Source organism: Amblyomma americanum, chromosome 7 (genome assembly GCF_052857255.1).
Source record: "Amblyomma americanum isolate KBUSLIRL-KWMA chromosome 7, ASM5285725v1, whole genome shotgun sequence".
Classification (NCBI taxonomy): domain Eukaryota; kingdom Metazoa; phylum Arthropoda; class Arachnida; order Ixodida; family Ixodidae; genus Amblyomma; species Amblyomma americanum.
In genome coordinates, this window is record NC_135503.1 from 107,755,795 (window position 1) to 107,771,320 (window position 15,526).

Here is a 15,526-nt window from a genome sequence, read left to right on the forward strand (position 1 = left end):
GTATTTGTTAAGCGGAGGGCTTTAACATCCCAGGCATACTGCAACTTTATTACAGCCCATTTCAGAGCCCCTTTAAAGGACTAGAGACATCAAATTTTTGGTTGCATGTTTTTTTCTTTCAAACAATGTGTTGAACATTTGTATACATGGAGCATGCACCCTGTGGTATTCGTGTACGACCGCTAAATAAGTTATAATTTAATTTCTTCTTGACGCTGTTTCGGTTAAGGTTTCATCAACCGAACAACTGTGACGTCAAGTTGATGTTTTGGTCACGTGATCCACTAGAAAAACTGCAATATAATCGCTGAGGGGTCATTTTTTATCATTCCAGGTGTTGGAAGAGGCTGGATTAAATGTCTTACTGAATTAAATATACATATCAACGATAATATTACAGTTCTTCTAATGGATCACAAGACCAAAACATCAACTTGACGTCACAGTTGTCGTTCGGTCGATGGAACCGAAACTGAAATAGCATGACAGAAGAAATTCAATTATAAATTGTTTAGCAGTTGTAGGCAAATACCACCCGGTAATCCATGTATTCTAATGTCTAATGCATTGTTTGACATAAAACGTGCGCAATAAAATGGGGTGTCTATACTCTATTAAGTCAGGGGGGCCTCGGCATGTCTCAGTCCCCTCACCAGAACGTACAAGGGATCTGAGACCCCCTGTGCTAGAATGTAGACTGCATGAATCCAAAGCAGGCAACCCCAGCTGAAAAAGTCCACTGGCTCCAACTGGAATTTTTCCAACTGTGACCAGTGAGGTTTTCGGACACCAATTGGATGCGCTTCCAATGGGTTTCAGTGGTGTCAAAAATCAATTGGTTTCAACTCAGACATGAAAAATTGGTCATTCTCTACTTAACATTTCTCTACTTAACATTTATAGATCACGGTGAGTCACCGGCAAGGATTGTGCGACTCATGTTGCTCTTTCTTCCAATGGGTTTCAGTGGTGTCAAAAATCAATTGGTTTCAACTGGAACCAATTAGACTTCCTCCCAGGACCACGGGGGAACATTCTGCCTTGTGCCAACATTTTACAAGGAAATTGAAATTATGAGAATTGCACACTGTTTGGGAAGTGAAGCCAAACAAACCATCACAAAAGCATCACACACCAGGAACATAAGCTCAATACATATACACAGAACACACTTTTGCTCCCACTTATATACTCCATTAATGGGACACTTATTTGTTGAGCGAAATTATTTCATTTGCTCATGCCCGTGATGGTGGTCGAAATGACAACAATTCAGCACGTAAAGCTGCTAATAAGGAAAACCTCTTTAGTTCACTGTTGTATATGTCAATAATGAGCAATATGCAGCTGTGAATTTGGACCCATTAGAATGTCCAATAGGACTCTCAAGAACCAATTGGATTTATCCAGTTGAAAGCTGCAGCCAATTGGAACCCAGTGACTCCAACTGGTTCCAGGTAGCATCAGTTGGCAAAACCAACAAGACAAGCTGAGCCTACCAATTAGAACCCAGTAACTCCAATTGGTTCCAGTTGATACCACTTGGCAAGGCCAGTTGGACAAGCTGCTGCCAATTGAAACCCAATAACTCCAACTGGTTCCAGTTAACATCAGCTGATAAAACTAGCAGGAAAAGCTGCTGCCAGTTAGAACCCAGTAACTCCAATTGGTTCCAGTTAATACCACTTGGGCAAGCTGCTGCCAATTGGAACCCAATAACTCCAACTGGTTCCAGTTAACATCAGCTGGTAAAACTAGCAGGACAAGCTGCTTCCAATTAATTAGAACCCAGTAGCTCCAATTGGTTCCAGTTAATACCACTTGGCAAGGCCAGTTGGACAAGCTACTGCCAATTAAAACCCAATAACTCCAACTGGTTCAACATCAGCTGGTAAAACTAGCAGGACAAGCAGCTGCCAGTAACTCCAATTGGTTCCAGTTAATACAACTTGGGCAAGCTGCTGCCAATTGGAACCCAGTAACTCCAGCTGGTTTCGCTTAATACTTGGGACTCCACTTGGAACCAATAGACTTTTTCAGCTGAGTGTTGCGGTTTTTTCGAGCAAAGAAAGTGATCTGTGCACATATTTAGAGTCACGGCGTCGATCACGATCGCTTCCCGATATATTTGTCTGAAAATATTTCCTTCGTGAAATCAACATGTTCAGCCGTCAAAACACGAACTAATCGTGCTTCGCGCGCTTATGTCCTGCTGTATTATACACGCGGTCTAGCGGTTTTTTCGTGCAAAGAACGCGCGATCGTGCACGTACGTATTTCTGGTCATCGAGTTCACGTATTTCTACCACGTCGCGCAAAAAAAAAAAAATGCTAGACCGCGTGTAAAACAGCGCAGGACGCAACGGAGCACGATCGACAACAGCAACAGGACAGCAACGGAGGACGCCGTAACTCTAAATACGTGCACAGTCGCTTTCTTTGCACGAAAAAAACCGCAAGACAGCGTTTATATGTTGAAGGAAACTTGCGAGGGCAGGACACGCGCCCGATTAAAACTTTTGCACGCGTTATTCAAGCCGTCTAAAGGAGAAAAGGGCGGGAATAGCGTGTCACATGACAAAAAGGCGGAAACGGAAAGTGTGTCACGTGTCGAAAAAGGCGGGAAAAGTGTGCCACATGACCCCGCGTGGCCGGAGGGCCAACGAGGAAAAATTCTTTCATACGATGCGAAGACAGCTCATTTACGTCGTCGTAACACCTAGGCACCATCGGGAGATATAATACATGAAACGAGCCGCACTGCGCGATGGTCAGTGCGCGGTACAGGTGTTCTGCAGCGAGCCGCGGACGCCATATGCAGCATATCGCGTGATCTTTAGCTGCGCATGCATACGGTTCCTTCGCTGTGCGAACATGTGCACAGTTGCAATTACAGTTACAGTCCATAACTCTAAATATGGGCTCCACAAAAGAAAAAAACATAGGCATATTTCTGTTGGCTCACTTGAACAATTAAACCAGACGCATATTCTCAGTCCAGGAACATCTCAAAACAAGCTGCCGGGCATGCAGCGTTCATTCCGTCCGTCCCGAGCTCCGTACGCACAGCCCGAAATGGCGCCGGTCCTGGCTTTTGGGCTTACCTCAATCGGAGCGAAACCAGTAATGGTGGTGGCCACCAGACATCGAAACTAAAATGATGTCTTAAACAGGACGCAAGCCACTCTATTTTTCTATCCACCTGCGTTCGAACACTGGCTCGAATCAATATAGACCTCCCTTCGATGACGCGCCGCGGTGGCGCTCGGCTACTGAGCCGGAACACCCGGGTTCGAACCCGACGCGGCGGCCGCGCGTTTCGATGGAGGCGAAACGCAACAACTAGGCGTCCGTGAGCTCACGTGCGATGTTAGCGCATGCTAAACATCCTCAGCTTGTCGAAATCATCCCGGAGCCCTCCACTATACGGCACCTGTCTTTCCTTTCTCTTTTACTTCCACCTTCCTCCATTTCCTCACGGCGCGGTTGAAGTGTCCACCATGAACTGAAACAATTACCGCGCTTTCCATTTCCTGATAACCAAACGTTTCGATGAAGCCTTGCTTTCGAGCATCCACTACTGAAAAATCCACTTCCGCGAGAGAAAAGCCACTTACCACGGACTTGCTCCGCTCAACTCCGGGTCCCTGAGACGCTCAGTACCGTTGACGCCGGAATTGTCCAGCAATCAGGTGGTTATGCAAACATCGGGCCAAGCTGGCGACTCTGGTCTTTTCAGCACCTTGAACGCTACCCGCAGCTTTGGGCCTCTCCGGCTCTCCGAACACAAGCGCGAAAAGAAGCACAAAACTCCAGACACGGAGCGGAACGCGCAACCTTTGGAGACGTTGAGTCACTACGAACCTACGGACGGGTACCTACGGAGACCAGCAAGACTCGTATGAAAGGTGTCGCCATCTATGCGCCGTTTGAATCTTTGTTCGCGCTCGCAAGCGCGCCGCTCAGGTGTTTTTGAAAACATGGAGGGAAATGGAGGGAAACGTGCTCATGGACCACGGGCGCGAGCGTTTGAGACTTGTTGACGAGTGTCTAGCAGGTGTTGTTCTGAACTTGTTACGTAGGTGATACTTACTGTGGACAACATACTGCATCCGTTTGGAGAACCAGCGACAAATGCTAGTTAATCGACTTTGTTTGCCACTGTCCAGCGATCGACCGATTGAAGCACTACTGCTTCACCTTATGACTATTTTTTTTGTTGCGCTTTGTTTGGATTTGTTACTGTGAGTACACTGTACTTTTATAGACAGCCTAGAGAAAATCAAGCGCCATCAGCCAGGATTACAAGCGATTGCAATGAAATCTGCTGTTTCTACCCGACCTGAGACATTGAAAACTTCTCTGCAGGTTCGGAAGCATAGCGTAGCTGTATGGTGTCTAGCTGCTTCATTGGTGGCAAGATGACAGCTACAGCATTCCCATGCCACATCGAAAAGCCTTTTGGCGGTGAAATCTTTGGTACGTGATAGTATTTCTGACGCTATTTATTATTTTTTTTGCGAATAGTAGCGAACAATTTTAGAATTTTGTCACTGACAGGTAAAATCATCGAGTTGTAGCTAATGTGATTTTAGTGAACCGTTGCAACGCTAAACGCGCACTATGCGAAAGCTGCTCGTTATGAGGGGTCGCCAATTCCGTAGACGACGCAATTTATAATTCTTATCAAATCAGGAACGTACATCATCCAAACATGGTATTGAAAAAACGAGACTGTCGTATGCCATCTCTGCTTCAAATTCCAGCCGGAATAAGTGAGTGGTTTAATCGAGGGAATATTTTACGATGCGCATTTAGCGTGGCAACCACTGACTACTGCCGTGGTTGCAATGGTCTATATATTGAACTACTTTGCAAAAAAAAATTAACTACCGGAAAAAAAGGGGGAGGGGGGCAGTGTTGCCGAATCAATTTAGCGCGCTGTACTTTTGCCTTAATGACAACACAGGCGAAGAAATAAATGGATCAGTTCTTATAAATATCAACGACGGATCATTCTAGCTGTATGCATGCATCTGTTTATTCAACATCTTAATTGAAACGCAACTACATGACCTGTGGGCTAAATTAAAATGAAGCAATAGATTGTTGTTTCACTTTTGTCAAAATTTGTTTTTGTGACGTGGCAGTTCTCTCCCTTCACTCTACCCATGGGAAACGAATTCATATTTGACGTATTTGTCCCGAAGGCATAAGACACCTCCAAGCAAGATATATGCCTCCACCCACATCCACCCTTTCACTTCCTCAGCCCAGTCTGAGGGGTAAATCTAAGAGAACATAAATATGGGCTCAATAAAAGAATCAATCAATAATATTTGTCATTTGAGAGGCGCTTTCTCAGCTGACTAAACGAACAGCTGCTTCTCTTCTTAAAAATAGCTCCCTTGAAGGAATGCAGACACACTGTAAATAAGTATAAAAAGAATTGTCATGTGGTGCAATGAGTGGGCATAGTAGCTGCCTAGGAAGAGGACCCAAGGGCGGAGGCAAGGGGCTTCTCGCATATGGCAAGGAAAGCATGTAAACTCTTGAAAATTGCTCAACCCATCGTGTGAGTGCCTGAGGGCTGAGCATCTCATGAGGTCAGTGCTGTTTGGAATGCCAGTCACATTGGCCCCACATAAGCAATTTTATCATGTAAATGTTGGAGCAACATGGAAAGGCTGTGATGCAACCAGTTATAGAGCAGTCAGCACTATTGATTTGTGCTGAATCATTTCTCATTGACATGCTGTCACCTTAAGATACACTGGTTTCTCGTGAAACATTCACTGGTGCAGGAAAAAACAAAAATGGAGGAAAGGTGTTCATATAACTGCTGCAGTTCCACCTTTTGCTACATGAGGAAAGGACTGTGTGCTGCCCTATGTGTGTATAATCTGCAAAAAGTGATGTAAACTTCAGTTGCTTGTTTGTCCTACTCTTCTTCTGTGTGTGTTCTGCCTTGTACACAGTTTTAAGTCATGGATGCATACCTACTTGCCCACCCTGCAACTCTGCTTAGTGTGTTTTGTTAAGCACTTTAGTAAAACTGAACTCACAGAGAAACTGGCCTCTCATGAAAATAACTGCTGTGACTAATATGTTTGATTGGGCAGGATTGAAAGTGTCTCCCAGTGTGGCAGTGTTGTTCACTACTGCCTGTGCCTCATGCAGAACCGACAGATGCCAATGTGGCCATTCTGTTTGACTGTGGCACTGGTGTACGCCCTCAGGCTGTGAGCTGCCATATTCCTTCAGAGGCACCTTACATCCGGATATTCGGCCGGCCGGTGTGCCAAAACCGATTCTCGCGCAACCAGCTGAGCCGGCTGTTTTGGACGGCACGGTAATGTTCCTGCTTGTTGCTAGTTTTGGTGGTGGTGGTGATGGGGCTGGCAGTGCATTCTGCAGGCAGAGTGGTTGCCCTGCATCATTTGAAGCCTCTTGCTCTGTGAAGCTCAGAGCACAGTGCTGATGATGACATAGGGGCCTAATCAGTGAGTGTTATCTTGGATCAGGCTTTTAAAAAAAGGTAAATAAAAGCAGCAAACTCTTGAGCACAGAAATTGAGAAATTGTCTAGCGCTGTTTGAATTTTCTTGTCAACACGGAACACCAGCTCGCCCAATCTGCCTGTCCTTCTTCAGCTAAGACGATGTCAAGGCATCACTGACGCTTTCAAAAGCTCAGATTCTGTCAGACACTGGCAGTATATGGTAGCCATAAGGATAGCCTTTTCTCCATGAACACTTGTGTTTTATGCCTAAAGTTATTGATGCAAGGCAAAAACATTTTAAACAGATATTCAGGCAATATGTACTATTGGGGACAGAAATCCCCAGGACACACGACTGGAAACTAATGCATATAGGTTTATCATCAGCTGGTGGATGCAGACCACACTTGCGGTGGTGAAAACTGCTCTTGGGCTCCTTAACGTGTGCTATTGAAATCAGTGGAACATTGATTGGCACACTTTGCATCAATGCACCACCAAGATTGGCAGTTGTGGTTCCTGGAGACTTTTGTCCCTGCTAGTAATTGAGGTTCATAAAGCTTTTCAGTATTGTTTACAGGCAATTTGAATGATACTTTCGACATGTCTGCCTAACATTGTTTAGCAAGTTCAGGCACTTTACCCATTTAACACCCGAATTATGGAAGAATCAAACACGAGCCAATTCATGCATGTGTAAAATCTAGGTTCATAAACATTTTAGTTCAACTGTAATTTAAGAAATTAGTATGTTCTGAACCTGACCTGCAGTACAGGGCACTCAGTTCATTTAGAGCAATTAGTGCAAGTTGCAACTGCCAGCTTATGTTCTGCCTTATATTCTTCAATTTTGTTCCTCACTTTGCTTTTGCTCAGGTCGAAGATTGTTGCCCTCCAGAACGAACCAAATGTCCACAGGGGCTCACATGGTAAGTTTTTTTTTTTTCCTTTTTGCTAGTCCTTTGTGTCTTGTGGGCTGGCTGGCACTGCACAGCATGGGTTGTGCGTTTGCACACATTCATGAAAATGGAAGAAGCAACAGTTATCACAGTAACTTGTTGGTGGAGCACTGTGTGCAATATGCTGAAGCTATGGGTTTGATCCACACTGGTTCGACATTAGGGCCACTTTTCTTCTGTTTCCTGGCTATTTTTCTCTATTTCAAAAAATGAATGGCCATCATTTTTGTACAAGAAAGTAAATAAAGTAGGTCTGTGTGTGTTTTATTTTCCCCAGGATTATTGGCTTCTTGGTACGTTCTTGTCAGACCTGGTAAAGCATTTAGGCTCCAGGAGTGATATGTATTTTAGAAATATTGCCAAAGCAACTACGAACACTATGATGTACTTACCAAAGTAATTGCCTTGTTCTCATCTAGTTACTGGTAGCAAAAAAAGATTACTGGCAGCAAAGACTGCAGCAAAAAAGGCACTGGTCAGCATTTTAAGTTAGCAAGTTGCATAGTCTAAATTGGCTTTTTAACCAACAATGCTCTTATACGTTGCAAAGTTCTTATGCTGGGCCTAGGGATCATTTGCAATTTTGGTTTGGAACTACATTCCTCTTTATATGCATTTGAGTGCACATGGGCTAGAAATTGTCACTACTAATTTTTAAAGACAAAAAGAGCTGTAGTATAGAGTATGGAAAAAAAATACAGAAAAAAAGCCCCGACATATATCTCCGTGTTCTTCTGCTAGCATTCACAGCAACCCTCCAGACTGGCCAAAAAATTCTGTTTTGATTTACACTGAAAGTAAATACTTTCGCTGAGTTCTTGCAGGGATTTTCTCATTTGCTGTACGAGCTTCTCGTTTCTCCTGTATTTCTTTCTTGCTCAGAGGTCAGTGCTGTTCAGAATCCTGCCACCATGCTCCAGTTGCTTTAACCATTATTTTAGTACAGGCATAAAACGGGGACCGTTATTTGCCTTTGGCCCTTCATTTTGCTTGGAGCTCGTGTATTGAGCTGTTTAAACTTGTTTTGGCTTGTGTAGGACTGATATGTATTGCTGCTTTGTGGTTTCTATTTTCTCATGATAATAAGCACAAGTACCACATCTGTCTGGATACTACCGAAAACATGGCTGATATTTGTGCATCCAGTGTTGAGCACAGCCTCCATGTGGGATGTGGCACCCTTTTGTGAAAAAAAGCTGCATGCCAATTATGGATCACAAATGCTGCAATGAAAGGCTTTCCTAATTTCTCAACAGCGCGCTTGAGGCTTATCGTGGCATCACTGCACGCACTGATGGTAGAACTGATGTGGAACTTCACGGGTGCTAAGCAGGGCTTTATTCCGGCCATTTGGGATTTTCTCATAGTGTCCAGTTGTGTGCTGCTGAGCTGTTACAGCAGTTGGAAGATGTGAAGACATGACTGTCAGGCATCCTGTCTTCCTTTCTTTCGAGTTCTGTATCATCTCTGCATTGCAATTTGTCCAAGGCCTCTCAGCCATTTTACGAAGTTACCTCTCTTATGCTTATATGTTCAGTTTATCGTGCACACTTATGGTGTTACCTCTACATCTACCCAGATTTTGAGTGCTCTGATTTAAGTGATATTAAATGTGTCTGCTATTTCTGAAGTGCTCTGGGTTTATGGGATTAGAAGTTGCTTACACAGCCTCTGCATTTGATGCTTTGCAATGAATGTTTTGTACATATTTTTGTGTTTTGTCCTTGTGTTTTTAGCTAAAATGATGCTAGTGCCATCAGTCTCTGCAGGGATTCAGAAATTGCTACATTTTGACATCTCCTTCAGTTGCTTCTTATAGTTGTGGAGAACAAGATAACATATGTGCACACATGTGCATGATATTCTTGAACACAGGCTGCTTGGATTATTTTAAACTTTGCCACAGACCTGGTTTGGAACCTATATTCAGTGTTTTCTTGTGTGGCATTTCTTTATTGCAGCTTTTTTATGTGTTTTTTTTAAACTTCCCTTGGTTTAAACTTCTGACACTGAAAGGAAGTTGCAAACTTTGTGAAGTTAAATTTTTTCATGCTCTCTAGCCTGTGGGGCTCATTGAAAAAAAAAAAAAAGCTTTTGCTTTTTGTTACCTTTTGTTATGAAGAAAAAAGATTTTCCATCACCAACATTTATTGTTTGTTACTTTTTGCAGGTTCAAGCAGTGCATCACAGCTTCACTACGAGGTGTCCTCATTCTTGAGCTTCATCAGGCATGAAGTAGAAAGGTATTGCTCAGAAGTATTGATGTAGTTGTTGCAAGAGTTGAGACCTGCTGCTTATGATAAGTGTAGAAAGTAGCTGTATCACAGGCCTCTGGCCCATGCAGACTCCTGCTTAACATACACACTCACACAGGGTGTCAGGAGCATTTTTAAAGAAAAGTAAAATAATACCCCTGTCACACGGACACTGTAAAGGTAGTTGAACTAATGCTCCATTACTCTAAGGACGAACGCGCGCTGCCACACTGACGCGCCAAAGGACACCTAGCTCAAAGGAGCTTCGAAACAAGGCAGCTCGAGTTCGTCCTTTGAGGCTTCAAGGGAGTACTCTCTCTCCCAGCGAGTTAACAGCATAAATAAATTGAGATAAGAAACGTTCAATTTTCCTTTTATAAATTCACTTCATAAGATTAGTGGTGTTTTAAAATATAAGATCATTTGTTTTGTAGCAGTCTCACCACGCCATACTCTCGTTCCAGATATACAGAGAGTTGGGCTCAGTGTGGCCAGCACTGTGATGTTATGCTCTGTACTTGGAAAATCATGTCATTATTTCAATTAAAATTGCGTTGCTTTAACATAATACGGTTATAAACTAATTTACTAAAAAAATGTGACATTTCTGTATTTACATGTGCAGTGAGGTTTGCAATTTTAATAACGCTTTTCGCCGATGAGGGCGCTAAAAACTTCTTGCGAAGGTTGTTCCGCGACCGTGTAGCACGGACGGACTCCCTTGAAGTAGTGCTCCTTTGGGAGCGTAAAGGAGCATTAGTTCAAAGTGCCTGTAGAGTGCCCGTGTGACAGGGGTATAACTTTAGTACAGTTAGCAGGGTAAACGGCTAGTCATCTTGATTTTTCATGCAATAGAGTTTGAATGCTGGGTTTCTGTTTGATCTGCTTTCGCATTCAGAGCATGCAGGCATTTTTGTGAAAACAATGACAGAAAATTGGGGGCTTTCAGTTAGAAGGTCACGAGTTGGCAAACTGTGGTGTCGCAATCATAACATTGTGCTGTATGTGAAGAAGGTGCTCGTTGGAGTATTCAGCACATAGGAGCATTCCCCTGTATTCGAAACTTGAGCTTATTGGTGCAAGATTCAATTTCCTGTGTAGTGGTCTAAGGCAGTTTTCAGTAACCGTTGTAAATAATTTGTTTATGTGAGCAATGCTATTCATCTCTTGTCTGCCATGACCTGTGACCTGAATGGGATTTGAACATGCAGCGTTCTGACCTGCAGCCTTCACAATCTCTATTCTGGCAGATATGAACTGAGTGATTAAAAAGAAGGACGTTTAGTTGCATCAGTGTGTCAGGAATATGCACCTGGCATAAAGTGTTCATCAGTCGGCTAGAGCTGGCCTTTTGTAAAAATTGCCTTTGCAGTGGTAAAGCAGCTGCAGCTGATGTAGATGCTTGTACAGTCGAACCTCAACATATCGAACAACGCGGTGATCGCAAAATAGTTCGATATAGCCAGAATTCAATATATAAAATCACGTAGAAAACGTGTAAAAAACTAGCATAAATAAATCAATGAACAAATCATGGTGCAATAGATACTCACTTGAAGCTTCAAACAAAGTATTTATTTCGTGGGCTGAAAGTACTGTAGCAGTGTAGCCTGCTTCATATTGGCAACTGCGTGCTTGACCACGGCGTCCTCAACATAGTCCAAACGGTCCACAAGAGATAGTCCCGTGCCTTCTATTGCGCCGCAGTAGCGGCGTACAAGGGCCAAGGCAGCTACAGCCTCAGTTGCAGTCGGGAGCGGGGCAACATCAGCGTTTGCGGGATCAACCTCGGCAGCGTCTTCGTTTGGCCGCTCAGCAGTAACTTCTGCCGCGATCTCCACGTCTGTTAACTCTGCCACTGTTCCGGTGCTGTCATCACCGTCAACGAAGTCGTCAATGCACGTGCTGTGCGGCTCAGCACCGACAAAGCGCTCCAACTGGCTCCAGGTTTCTTCGAGCTGGCATTCTTCCTCTGTGCCGTCCAACGCCAAATCTTCGGTTGCAAGCTTCTTCAATGCGGCTCACGAAACCCGCATGCCGAAAGCAGTGAACTATTGTCGACTGCTTGACGCTGTCCCACGAGGCTTTCAGCATTTGAATGGCACCCAAAAGGTCAATCTTTAGCTCTTGGCCCATCCGCAGCTTTATCAGCAAAATGTCGATGAGCCGACGCTTATAAATGGACTTGAAAGTGTGAATAATGCCCTGGTCCAATGGCTGCAGCTTCGACATCGTGTTTGGCGGCAAAAAAATAATTTCAATATTGCTCAGCTGGACATCGGTGTGGTGTGCTGTGCAATTGTCAACGATGAGGCAAACCGTCCGCCCTTGACACGCCAGCTCAGAGTCCCATGCCTTCAACCATTTTTGGAATATATCCCTAGTCATCCACGATTTCTTGTTCCAGGCATATGTAACCGGAACGCTGGGGCAGTTGTGCATGTACCTCAGGGTTTGGAATTTGCCTACGACAAGTGACTGCAGCTTCGTGCTTCCGTCCATATTGGCATCCAACAGAATTGTGATACGAGCCTTGCCTTGCTAACTGCTGTAGCACTTTTCTCCGCGGGTGTCAAGCGTTTGTCGTGGAAGCATTTGCCAGCACAGCCCCGTTTCGTCAGCATTAAATATCTGATTGGGCTCATACTTGGTGAGAACCTGATGCCACTCTTGTTCAAGCCACTTCTTTATCTCGCCTTCATTGACATCCTCATTTTCCCCCAAGACTCTTACCAACAATGTTAAAGCGGGCGTTAAAACGTTCCAGCCAACCGCTGCTGGCATTGAAGTTCTCGGCGCCGAGAATGAACGCAAAGTTCTTGGCCTTCTATTGTAGCATTGGCCCCGATAAAGGAATATTCCGGGCCCTTATGTCGATAAACCATTTGTAAAGCGCCTTCTCGACGTCTTCAAAGGCAGCTTTGCGCACCCGCCGCGCGCCTGAGTGCTGGTTTTTTTCTGCCTTGGCCTTTATATCACTCTTGTTTTTAAGCAGAGTGCTCAAAGTGCTCCTTGGAATGTTGAAAGCTTCGGCGATGCTTGACTTTTTTTCGCCATTTTCAACGCGCTGTATTGCTTCCAATTTCGCAGCAAATGTCAGGGACATCCACTTCTTCGCGTTTGCAGCCATCACACCAACCACGCCACAACAGGCCTAAGCCACACACGATAACAACGACTGGCGTAGCACAAGCGGCGGCACCGAGACGCATGTGTCGTTGACGTCAAACTAGCCAAGCCACTCCAAGCTGGCCAAGCCACGCGAAGCCGCTGCGTGCGTACGCCGCTACGTTCAAATGGTGCCTTCGGCGCAATCGATGTGGGCAGCTATCGTATGCAGCAGTCGGGAACGCCCATCGCGCTGCCGCTATCTTCTAGGGTTTTGCGGGAAAGCTCGCCTCCTGTCAACACAGCGCACTTGGTCTGGGGCGGCGGAGTTCGATATATCCAATTTTACATCCGGCCCCGTTCGAAATAAAAAAATTAAAAATGCATGCGATTTTCCACGTCATATAGAAAGTGTTCAATATACGCAATAATTCGATATATCGAGGTTTGACTGTATCAAGCTCTTTGTTTAAAATATGTGTGTTAGGAAAGACAGCTTTCAGTTTTGTGAAATGCTGTTCAGCTAGAAAGAAATAAAGTAGGGGTGTGCGAATATTCAATAACTTCGAATATTCAGTTGAATAGTAGAGTATTCAATATTCAATTCACACCTAATGTTTGGTATTCGACACCTCAAAGTGTTCATCTTGAGTGAATCACGTTTCTGGAATGCATGTTTCGTTTAGTTTCGGTTCAGCCTACCTCCTCCAGGATGACACCGTGGCACGCACGTAACCGAAGCCCCGACTCCACGGACACCTGCTATGTATGCACCGCGTGCCTAAGTGTGCATATGCGTGTGGCAGCGAGCAGGCACAAGTGCAGTGCCTTCTCTGTACCTGCCAGGTGTCTGCACCTGTGCTACTCGCGGTGCGCAAACGCCAAAACCTGCACAGTGACGTGCGTCCGTGCGGCTCCCTTGACTTCCGCAGGACAAGTCTGAGCTAGCTGCAGCTGCCACAGCCACACTTCTCCATGTGAAATTCACTAATCAAGAGCAATGGTGCGAGCATGAATGGGAGCTAGCATGAGACACATGGAAATGGATGTTCCTACGCGGCAAAGCTTCAGTGCACTCTCTCTTTTTTTCATATATAATGGCCTTGTGTGTTGGGAAAATATATGATTTTGAAAATGTGAATTGTGCAGTTGAACCATTTTTGTGTGCCAGAAGTTTTCGACATATTTGCTTCGAAATTATTCGAAGAAAATTACTATTATCTTCGAATTGGCTTTGAACCAAAAAACCACTGTTCGCACACCCCTAAAATAGAGCCTTCAGTTTCCTGCAATTTATTTGATTAAGAGCTAATCATGTGGCATGCGTTTTGAAAAAACAGTTCTCTGCATTTTACTGCATAAATTTCATGGCACCGAAGTCAGCAGTAAAAATATTGAGCTTCTTTTCTGCGACTGTGGGTTTCGTTGTGCTTGCTGTTTGCTGCTTTCTTTCACTCTTTCACTGAAAACTTGAATTGAAAAAAAAAAAATGGCTTGGCCGTACCTTACACAGTTCAAGATTTTAGGTACGTCGAGTTGTTCCATGTCAAGCACCACAGATGAGTGTTTCTCAAGCAACAGATGGGCTGCCAAAACATATGCAGGGGCTCTCTTTATTGCTCACGCATAAAACTTCACCCCAGACGTCATCGATCATTGCAACTGCCACAGCATGATATGGTAAGCCAGTTGCTGCACTGCACTTCCACCTGGGTGACTGCAGAGTACAACTGCAGCAAGGCAGCAGCAATGAAAAACATGCAGAATTTAGCTGTTAGCTTGAACACAAAGCATCATAGTATCTTGTGTCTGTTTGGCATCACATACCACTTATACATACATGAGCTTTTCAAACATTGTAAATCACTGCTTTACGTTACCTTGTTTTATTTCAGCTGTTTTTGTTATCACTTGAAGGTATTTTCTACATTTAAAAGTTGCCAGACAATTCTTTCATGTAGCCCATGCAAGTGCTCTGTTGGGTTGTGTTTGAGCGGCGTGTGCATCTTGCCTGGCTGCAGGGTTGTGAGCATTGCCTCTTCCTCACTGACCGACTGGACACCCTGTCGAGATGCAGACCGGCTCGGACCTCGTGAGTTGTGCCACTGCATCGCGGAGGAACTGCGGCTGACACTGCGCCTTGTGGGCCGCTTGTCAGACCTGCCAGCCGAAAGGAGTGTGAGCAACAACACCACTGTTCTCTTTCGCTGGCTGTATTTTTGCTCATTTCTGTAATCATACTAGTTGTGAAGCTCTCTTTGGAAATTCGGGCGAGTACTCTAGCTACATTTCGGAAATTATGCGACAGGTGCTTTTGACATCAGTGGTAAATATGATCAAGGGGGGAATTTTTGGGCATGGTTGTTGACCTAGACATACAAAATACAGTGGTTGGTCAAATATTTAGGAAATCCCCCAAGGTGGAGTAGATTTGAAATAAGAGAGTAATTACTCCCCCTATTAGAAATATACTCCACCTTGGGGGATTCCCCCAAACATTTGATTAATACTGTTCCCACTTCGAGTTATTTGTTATTTATCAATTCACTCTCGCCCTACCATAAGCTTGCCGTCCCGGTTAGCTCAGTTGGTTAGCTTCACCGCAGTTGAAGCGGTGGTCCCGGGTTCGAACCCTGGACCAGGACGAATTTTTCTTTAACTGCGAAGTTTATGAGAAAGCTGTATAGCTTTCCTTTGCAGCCG

General features: G+C 44.5%; 2 protein-coding genes across 4 annotated transcripts in view; one reads left to right on the top strand and one right to left on the bottom strand.

The window, feature by feature from the left end:
* Positions 1-3,858, bottom strand: part of LOC144099460 (uncharacterized) — a 181,784-nt gene extending 177,926 nt beyond the window's left edge. The window contains exon 1 of the mRNA XM_077632770.1: positions 3,618-3,858. The gene's annotated coding sequence lies outside the window, so the exon portion shown is untranslated. The remainder of the gene's footprint in view (positions 1-3,617) is intronic.
* Positions 3,859-3,949: 91 nt separating this feature from the next.
* LOC144099466 (protein MMS22-like) overlaps positions 3,950-15,526 on the top strand; it is a 72,280-nt gene continuing 60,703 nt past the window's right edge. Inside the window, exons 1-6 of one of the 3 annotated variants that reach the window (XM_077632791.1) lie at positions 3,950-4,078; positions 4,369-4,479; positions 6,181-6,352; positions 7,378-7,430; positions 9,631-9,703; positions 14,845-15,001. In XM_077632791.1, coding sequence (XP_077488917.1) covers positions 4,392-4,479; positions 6,181-6,352; positions 7,378-7,430; positions 9,631-9,703; positions 14,845-15,001 — 543 coding nt within the window. In that variant the 5' untranslated portion in view covers positions 3,950-4,078; positions 4,369-4,391. Of the gene's footprint in view, positions 4,245-4,368; positions 4,480-6,180; positions 6,353-7,377; positions 7,431-9,630; positions 9,704-14,844; positions 15,002-15,526 lie in introns of all 3 variants that reach the window. The other 2 variants (XM_077632793.1, XM_077632794.1) reach the window with 2 other exon arrangements.